Source organism: Apostichopus japonicus, chromosome 7 (assembly GCF_037975245.1).
Source record: "Apostichopus japonicus isolate 1M-3 chromosome 7, ASM3797524v1, whole genome shotgun sequence".
Classification (NCBI taxonomy): domain Eukaryota; kingdom Metazoa; phylum Echinodermata; class Holothuroidea; order Aspidochirotida; family Stichopodidae; genus Apostichopus; species Apostichopus japonicus.
This window is the reverse complement of record NC_092567.1, coordinates 12,620,402-12,630,620: the sequence shown is the minus strand read 5'-3', so window position 1 is coordinate 12,630,620 and position 10,219 is coordinate 12,620,402. Positions and strand designations below refer to the sequence as shown.

The following is a 10,219-nucleotide window of genomic DNA, read 5'->3' as shown; positions in this document are numbered from 1 at the left end:
GGGGGGCATGGCCCCCCTTGCCCCCCCCCCCCCCCCTTGGATCCGCCAGTGGTATTTATTAGTACTTAATTTGATCTTGGAAGTGTAGACGTAAGTAGAAACCATAGAACAGTTAATTTGTTGCTTAGTTTGGTTTCCTTAATCAAACGTTTATGGAAACGGACCGGCTGCATGAATTCGGGACTGACTTGATCGCGATTTGGTACGGACGTGTGGTGGGGTGTGATACCATAATCTGCTATTTGAAAAGACGATGGTGCAATCATATGCAAAGTTACAAAAAGCAACCAGCAGTTTCGTTCTGCCAAAAGGCAGACCATACCAAGTTACACTTAGGGTGACTTAATTATTATAGATCAAATAGATACGTTGCACGAGACAAAATTCTCTATTATTTTACTTTTGAGAAATGGATTTCATTTTAAAAATATTTTAGTTCAAATTACTTGATAAAAATATTCTCTTGTGTATTTTGGTTTCGATAGCATTTTTCTTCATCCCTAAGTTTAAATCACCTATGACACTAAATATCCTGTCTTGAATTAAGCCAGGTCCAAGATGGCTGCTACGAGCGAATTGACTCTGAGCCGAGGCAAGGAAATTTATTTGACTTGTTTAGGGTGTTGTACTTCATTTATCAATGAATTGTAGTAGAGTTTCACACATTTAGTAAGGTTGATTTGTAGAAGGACGCACGATCTATAGTGTCGGTAGGCCTAGCCTACTGTAACTACGATTAGTGTAGGCTAGGGCTAACATAACACTAACGGTAATAATTACAATGTAGGTGTTACTGGTCTCGCAACGAATGTTAACGTTAGACCACTGCTTATGTCAGTACTACCAGTAATAATGTATTGTAATACCATACGCCCTTGATGACATATAAAAGAACTGGCATTACCAAAGATATTGTAAATTCGTATAATATTAACCAAAAGGCAAGTCTCATTGATTGACCCATACCAACCCGACAACATAATGAGAAACATTGTGAAACATTCTTGAAGTTGTTAATGTTATTAATTATGTTAGACCATAACTCAAGACCTAGGCTAGCTAAACTTTGGTTCTCAAAATCTATAGCCTAGCTTGTATGCCATCATCTTGGATTTTCAAAAGGATTTTGATGATAACCCCATCAGCAGATTTGCTCTAGTTAAATGGACTGGGTATACTGTAGGTGGTAACATGTTAACTTGGATTCATAAGTGGCTATGGAAAAAGAGTATGGGTGTCAATGGGTAATTTACTGTCTTGGATCAAGAATTGGCTTGGTAATACTACAGTAGGAAACAGAGGGTGGTAATTGAAGGATGTGCTTCTTGTTGGCAGGACGTTAACTTTCTACAGACGAGGTGGTGAAAATACTTTCGGACTTTCATCTAAGCATTGTTGTCTTGACCCTGTATCAACATGCCTGGTTAAGGATTGTAAATCTGAAATGATGTCTCTCTTATGATTCAATTGTCAATAGGTCCCTGGCTAGTGGTGTTTTTCCTAGCCCATGCAAACAAGCAGTTGTAATACCAGTTCTAAAAAAGAAAAACAAGATGTTAATGACTTGAGTAATTAAGACGGTCAGTGTCTAACTTACCCCTTAGTATCTAAGGATAAGAAGGGGCTGTTCTTGATAAAGTTGCAGCACATATTGACAATACTAACTGCCTTGATCCATTCCAGTCTGCATACCGTTCAGGTTTTAGCACAGAGACAGTTCTACTAACTTTCAAAATTATATCCTCTAGATGCAATTGACAACAGAAAGTGTGTACTATTGTTTTTACTAGATTTGTCTGCAGCTTTCGACATGGTAGACCATAGTATTCTACATTATAAATTAAGGGTTTATTCCAGCTTCTCCGGAGTCGCTTTGAGTTGGTGTAGATCCTACCTGGAAAGTCTATCACAATTTATCCAAGTGTCACGCAATAGGTATAATACTCATGATCTCCACCATGGGGTACATTACCTCAAGTGTCAATTCTTAGTCCTTTTCTCTATATATCTCTTTGCTAGGAAACAGTTCTTATGATAATTACCTATATATTTTATGCTGATGATATACAACTTTATGTTGCCTTTGATCCAAAAGATCTCAAATTAGCTGCATCTAAGATGGAGTCACGCATTAAGGAAGTCATGCTATGGATGTCAAATAACTACCTTAAGTTAAACGATGAAAAATTGAGGTAATTGTTTTTCAAAGTATATCTAATGATATATATTGCCCAGATCAAATCAGCTTTCTTTAAGAATTGGTGACAAGGTCATAAACTCTGTTCCGGTAGTCCACAATCTTGGTGTTTATACAGTATGGACACTCACCTTGCTACAGTATCATGGATCAGCAAGTTAACCACATATAAAACTATGTAAGTCCACAATGTTTCATATTAGGCAGGTGGGGAAACTTAATTATGCTTTAATCTCGAATAGGCTTGATTAGTGCAATTCTCTTCTATTTGGAGAGATTGCAAAGGATAAAAAAAAGGCTGCTAGAACAGGTTAACCCCCAACTACAGCTGTTCTTAGATCAAGGCATTCTTTACACATTCAAAATCTGTTTTATGTTTGTCAACCACTTGACCAGTGTCTTGCTCATATTATGTACTGCCAACGTTCAACTAAGGTTCTTTTTCTCTTTTGCAATACAGATGTTGGCAGAGCTGTAGAGTTATTACAGAACTTGCAACAAAGTAAGTACTGTCCAACTGCCATGGCTATTTTTTACATTTCGTAGAGAGACATTTCAATATCAGACTGTGTATTAAGTTAAGGTTCTTAATTTTCTTGAGCTTGTTCAATCAAACCTTCAAAAATAGCAACCAGAGACACTGAAGACTTAATTACTCTCTGGTTCGTAATTGTGTTAACATGTGTACATGAAACAATATTGTAATGCAAATTAAAACACACAAACATTTTGACAATGGACATTCCCATTACTTTCCCATTGAGGCAAGAAGAGGTACAGTATGGAAACTGAAAGCAGAGCTCCCTTTTATTTGCCGTCATGTTCGGCTTTGTCTTCAATTTATATCCTGATTTATATATTCATCCTCTGCTTTAGCCTTGTTGAATAAGTAGTTTCTTGTAGAGAAACTGAATATATATATGGTTTTTGTGTTCAATGAAGCTATGAAACAGTGTCTCATGCATAGACCAGAAGATTTTAGTCATATGAGAGGATGTGTCAAGCTAAGTTTGGACAGTTCCTTTCATTTGCATGCAATATTGCATTGACTCAGTAAAGTATAATGACCACTTTCAGGAATACATTAACTGCTAACAATGTTCACCAATTGACACCAGCGTCAAAGCTTTTGTTTCTTTGTCTCATTTGAACAATGAATGGAACTATTTTTAATTTGTGATTATATCCTTACTGTACTGTACTTTACTAACCTTGATATGCTGGTTTGTTGTGTAATGCAGCAGATTATGTTCTTGTTGCAATCAGTCAATATACCTGTGGTGTGCCTTTGTTTCTTTCAGATCCAAAACTTCCTGCCCAAAAACTTGCTGCGCTACAGAAGATCCTTGAGAGTGATTTCTTCAACGCAGTTCGAGAGGTCTACGAACATGTCTATGAAACTGTAGACATTAGTGGAGATGCAGAGGTCCGGGCAAGTGCAACTGCAAAGGTAATATATGATTTCTCTAACTTTTGTGAAAAGTCAAATTGACATATTATCCTGTAACGGCATGGGACTCACGGTACTGTTTGTGATAGAGGGTGGGAAATGCAGATTTTGCCCTTGGGATTAATTTGAAAACTTGTGTACACAATATCTTAAGAAGGGTAACTTGGGTCTATCTCATACGTTGTGAATGGATAGCCCACGTACAGTAAGAGTTCAGGAGAAGTCAAAACTGAAAACCTACATGTGGTATCTCATGAAGGGAAACTTGGTTGAGTCACAGGTTTGTATTTTGATGCCTGATAGTGAGTTTATTTAGCTCCTTGTGTTTAGTGGAGGGCAACGGTCATATGAGGTCAAAATGTGGAAATCATGATATGGCAAGAAAGGACATTTGATGGTTCCTATGAATGGGAAGACTTATAATGGCTAAAATTATGTTATTTTGTGTTGTGCATGTAAGAAGTCATTTGTAGTCAATAGATGTCACAAGTGGAAATTACAAAAAATCTTATGCTAATTACGTCATTGAAATTTGAAACCTCAATGCAGTTCTGCTTTTCAGTTTTCTTTAAAGAATATCTTCTGGTTCTGAAAAAATGTTGTCAGTTTGCAGATATTTTGGAAAGTTGTTTCTGTTTGACTTCAGCATTATGATGGTTTGATGATATTCAATTTGACATCAGTATTAATTAATATCCTCAAACTGAAACAAAGGCACTCTCACTCACCATATTCATAGTAAGGATATCCTTTGGTAACTAGTTTAGTAGTTTTATTCACTCAGTTCCCCCACAAGGAAGTTATCATGTACAGCAGTTTCTACCATTTTAGGCTGGTTTGTTTCTTTCAGGCAACTGTGGCAGCATTTGCAGCCAGCGAGGGACACGCCCATCCTCGGGTGGTAGAACTACCAAAAACAGATGAAGGACTAGGTTTCAATGTGATGGGGGGCAGAGAACAGAATTCACCCATATACATCTCAAGAATCATTCCAGGAGGGGTGGCACATCGACATGGAGGGCTGAAGAGGGGTGACCAGTTACTGTCAGTGAATGGAGTGGTATGTATCACAGGCCTACCTAGTTGCCAAATGAATGACTATTCTATGCAGTAATACTTCTGAATATTAATAGCAGATGACCCTCGATGAAGCCTGCCTTGTATTTCTTATACTCCTTGCATATTCAGTGATACTGACTGACATAATGACTGGTCACACGTTAATGTCTAGTCAGTCCGGTTCGGACATATGTGATTGAGTAAGTGAAGAACCAGTCATGCTCATAAAGAGGATCAAACATTTCAAAAATAGGTTGTGGAATATTTTACCCTGAATAAACAATGCCATGTCACTCTCATTCATTAATAACAATTATTACATCGGTGGTTGGTGGCAGGGCTGATTGTTAGTTCAAAATGTGTGTCTATATTTCACCTAGGCAGATTGTTCTTTCTGGATATTGAAGCATCTTGGAATAATACTTTTATATCGTAAATTTCCGTACCAGTGTATTAATTGGTTGATGCCCACAAGGGAGTGCTACAAATAAAAAATCTCTCTGTTCTAGATCTCTTGTTATTCTTGGACAAATTTATCTCACTTGCTCTACATTAGTCTGATAGTTTAGTGGAATTTGTTTGAATTGCCGTTGAAGGCACTTTTTGAGTTGACTTTGATATTGTTTTCTCTTCTGTTTTATTCTATAGTCCTGTACCAATGTATATCATTTAGCTGGACTAATCAATTTTCATTTCAGACAGTCAAATAAAATTTTGGAAACCTTGCTGAATAAACTATAAACAAATGCTGCTGTGAAGATGAATTAATTACAAGCACAGTTTCCAAATAGCTGTGTTAATCCATCCGTTATTAATAATTAATTAATATTAATGTATTAATTATTAATTAATAATACAATAGTTGTATATCTTCTTCCTTTCAGTCTGTGTGTTAGTTCATCCATTATTAATAATTAATTAATATTAATATATTAATTATTAATTCTTAATAATAATACAATAGTTGTATATCTTCTTCTTTTCAGTCTGTTGAGGGAGAGCAACATGAGAAAGCTGTGGACTTGCTTAAGTCTGCTTCGGACAAGGTCAAGCTGGTGGTCAGGTACACACCCAAGGTGCTAGAAGAAATGGAATCTAGATTTGACCATCAGAGGGCAGCAAGGAGACGACAGATGCTCCCGGAGTAAATCAAATGTAAATGACATTCACTGTGTTCATTATTACCTCCCCTGGGTGAGGGGGGAGGGGAGGGGAGGGGGAAGACATTCACTGTGTTCATTATATCTTCCTCTGGGTGAGTGTGGTGGTGGGAGGGGGAGGGGAGGGTGACATTTGGGATTAGTTCCACAGATATGTAAATTAATGAAAGTAAAATATTAAAACACTCCTAAGTCCAGGATCATTGACAATGCTATCTGCAAGTGTTACGACTGTCACAATGTGAAGCCTGTGTAAATGTTGTCGTTATCAAGCCTAGATGAATGAATTATTGAGTACAATAACATTTTGAAAACATTAATAAATTGAAGATAAAAATGAATCCATTTCACCATTACCCTTGCTCACCTTCCACATATATACTTTATGAGGAAGGGGAGGGGGATAGGTGATATTTTGGAGGATATTAAAGCTTAAATTGGCTGCTGATGGTCATAATTAGAAATTTGACAGCTGGACACTTTAATCCATGTTGAACACACTGCAGACAGTGTAGTCATGTTACTTTATGACTTGGTAATTGAAACTTTATAAAGTTATCGATGTTTTCTGTAAGTTATGAAATAAGTATTCACAGTCTCCTCGTAAGTGGAACTTGACTAGCTTTACTTTTGAAATACTTTTATATTGACTTTCTGAGATATTAGTCTAGTTTGGGTTCTCTTGTTTTGCTTAATTGATATTTTATGTTATTACGTAAAGCATGTATTTAATTTCCCATGTTGTCATAGTAACAATGCTGGAGAGAATAATTTCACACATAGCTGTAGTGTTATCAGATCTGGACTAAATCATGTGTTGTCAATTCTGCTTGCAGGAGGAGTTTCTAATTTACATGACAAGTTGCTTGAAAATGAGTCCCAACATAGATGATCTGTTCCTTTTTTGCTTATAATAACAATAATAGAGTAGATTCATAAAGTGCCACTTCTGGAAACAAGTAACTGCCAATTGCGCTTCACAAAGTGGAAAGCATCAACAATGTAATGCCCTACAGAAAAATGAGTCTTCAGTAAACTCTTAAAAGTAGATACATGAGAACAAGTTTGAAGATGGTCTGGTAACTGATTCCAAAGACTTGCGGCAAGTAAGTCAAACTTCTGAATCCGTATACCTTCACACAAGGTTTAGGTACACAGAGGTATGATTTGCTTGTCGAATGTAATGTGCGCACAGGGAGATAAGATGATAGAAGGTTAGCGAGATACACAGGCTGTTGTAAATCATGAGCACGAAATGCAAGTAGAAGTATTTTGAACTTTACTTAAAAGTCAATATGAAGCCAGTGAAGATCCTTTAGAAGTTGTACTATTTAGAAGTGGGGTACGTAGTATGACATCTTCTCTTAGCTCCTTTGACTATTTGTGCTGCAGTATTTTGAATATTTTGAAGTTTCTGAATGTGGAACTCAGGAAGTCCAAATAAAAGAGAATTATGGCAAAGCTAGTATTGGCATAAAACTCGAGATGTAGTTTTCAGAATCTCTGTCTCACGGAGAGTGTTTAGTAATCAATAGTTGTTGACATAGTTTGAGAAATTGTTATTTTTCTTGTATCTCAGTATGTGTGCAACATACAGTAACCATGTGTGCAGATGTGACTACCCAGCCCTCAGTATGCAGTATCTAACCCACACACAAAACTACTGTGTCAATAGGTGTGATTGGCCCTGAATCTGGTTGAACAAGGCTGGTTTTTCGTACACTTAAGAACAGCATTAGTCCAGTTATCTTTATTTTTATGTTCCTTTTATGTATTATTACATTATTGTAACCAACAGTTATCATAAGCAGTAATTATTTTAGCAAAATGTATATTGTGTCTGAGTATGAATAAATATGTATACAAACCAATTCTTTATTTATTGTTTTTGCCTGTGCAAATGGATAAGCATTTAGCAGGATATGTGCTTCTATTGAAGTGGCTTTCTAAATATTCATTTTCTTCCAATGAAGTGATATTTTCAGCTCCCAATCTATGAAAGTAAATGAATGCTAAGTCATTTCTGGTTTAAAAAAAAAGTTTATGAGTACCCGTTGCTTATTCGTGACAAAAGGATTTTCCTTTATGATATATGGGAGATTCCATCTTGCAGTAATTAATATTTGAATATTAACTTTTGAAACAGAACATAATTACTCTTCAAAAGAGGGGCGAAAAACACATTTCCTCAACTTTGTAAGAACAAGTGAAGGCCCCGACTGCCCCAAACTGCCAAATGCCTGCCCTGCCCACCACATTAAACAGGTAAAGTATGGCCAAGCTTGTCCTATGGAATAATGCTTACCAAGAATGGAAGCACATCTTAAAAAAGTATTGATATTACTGAACATTGCAAAGTAACAATAAACTGAAAGTGCAAACAGAGACCATAACATGCACTTGCATATATCTGAAGGTAGCACTGACATACTACCTAGACATACTCTAGTTCAACAGTGGAGTAATACCACGATTACTTTCTTAGCGTTATGTTGGAGCATGGGAACTAGTGAACAAATAGATGGGTTGAACTTTCAGTATTTGGAAATATCCCAGATTGTGACATGACAGAATATAAATTCCAAAAGAAGATAATACCACCCGTTGCTTCTCTCTACAACCATAAAAACCCAAACCGTAAACCGTCAACTTGTCTAATTAATTACCAACTGTTTGTCTATCTGAAGATTTTATTGAACATTCTATAGAATGCAGACTATTTCAGTCTAACAACTCAATGAGCCAAGGAAGGGGAAATGGGAGGTTCTTTCGGGAGATGTAAATGATAAAAATAAGCAAACGAATGGTGCTTCAATCGCCAATAAATTATTTTCATCAAGAGGCTTGAAACCCAGTTTGTGAATTAGTAGGGCTATGAAAATGTTCTCATTCGGCAAACTTCAGTATTACGGAAATACAATTTGGTAAAGCACTACTTCAATGAAGGGGTATTTGTGTTATCATGTGTTTCTTATACCACACATCGCATTAGCCTTTTTCTTTGATCGAAGCCGCCATTATATGCTTTTCATATTGGTACGTTATCATTATATTTAGTTTACTTGCATGCAAGTTAGGTACCCGTAACTATTTTACTTTATTGCACTGAAAATGGTAGCTGGTTAGCTTCAATTATGGAAGCCTAAGCATCATTCCTTACTACTGACCTACATATCACTGTTGAGACCACCACCTAGAACTCATGATGTGAGATTGACTCTGATTCTGTTGATGAGATGTAATATCCTGCGGTGTAACGATTACATCAAAGAATCACCGCAATTAATTTCACCGCTAGACGCATATTATGTAGGCTGTATTACAAACCTACTGCAGCTTTATGCTGCACTCATCTTGATATAGAATTGCTGCAGTGGATAACTTGAACTTGCATTATAAACTTGAAATCTGGAAAAATGTAGATTAAACGACATCGGCATTAAATTTCTTTCTTGAATCATCGCGTGTGATGGAACTAGTGTGTACTATAGGTCAGGCGCGGCGGAACGGAAAAAAATATTGGGGGGGGGCTAATTTGTGGAGACTATCTAAGCGGAGCGCCACCATCGGTTGGCGCGGAGCGTACAAGAAAATTTTGGGTTTTTTCAAACCCCCAGATGGCCGGAAACGGCACTTCCCGAGTGTTTTATGCTGCGAATACCTAGCCCTAAAATATGGGTCTCAAGCCTGCAATTTCTTAGATTGAACGAGAAAGTCTGTAAAAACATTGTAATTTGTATATTCGATGGTGTTTAAAGAGAGTAGCTATTACTCGTAGTGTACTCGCAAAGACGTTTTGAGTGTAGTAAGGGCAGTTGCGGAGCTAGGGGTATTGGTCAGGGGGGGGGGGCAAGAATGGTCTGTAGGGCGCTTTCGACACTATCTAAGCGGAGCGCCACCACAGGTTGGCGTGGAGCGTACAGAAAATTTTTGAGTAAAGATACTCTATAGATTGCAGGAAATGACCCTTGCCGGGCCTTGCTAATTTGCAGATAAACGGAGAATAAATAGGTGTCGTCGCCATTTTGTCGGAAAATTACACCAACAGAATATGACAAATGTCAATAGGTAGATGAGAGCGCAATAAAATAGTCAATAATCGCGAATAAGTAAAAAGTAGTGAAAAGCTGAAAAGGGCGCCAGCAGTCCATTTGAGTCCGTCGGGGGGGGGGGGCATCTGCCCCCCTGACTGTATGGACGCTCCGCCACTGAGTAGGGGATGTTGGAGAACTGGCTGAAATGAGGCAAGTCATTGTCCTAAGACGAAGTTGTGTTGCGCTTACCGGTACTCACACTCACTGCTTCCACTTTTCACGGGGCGTGAAGACGCGGTTGGGGTGACAATGTGGTTTA

The 10,219-nt window shown here is 37.5% G+C and overlaps 1 protein-coding gene across 1 annotated transcript; it reads left to right on the top strand.

The window, feature by feature from the left end:
- The first annotated feature begins 479 nt into the window (after nt 1-479).
- On the top strand, nt 480-7,737 carry LOC139969373 (protein lin-7 homolog C-like). The gene is made up of 5 exons (XM_071974260.1): nt 480-592; nt 2,658-2,699; nt 3,499-3,647; nt 4,498-4,707; nt 5,693-7,737. The coding sequence occupies exons 1-5, from the start codon at nt 559-561 to the stop codon at nt 5,852-5,854; spliced, it is 597 nt and encodes a 198-aa protein (XP_071830361.1). The 5' UTR covers nt 480-558; the 3' UTR covers nt 5,855-7,737.
- The last annotated feature ends 2,482 nt before the right edge of the window (nt 7,738-10,219 follow it).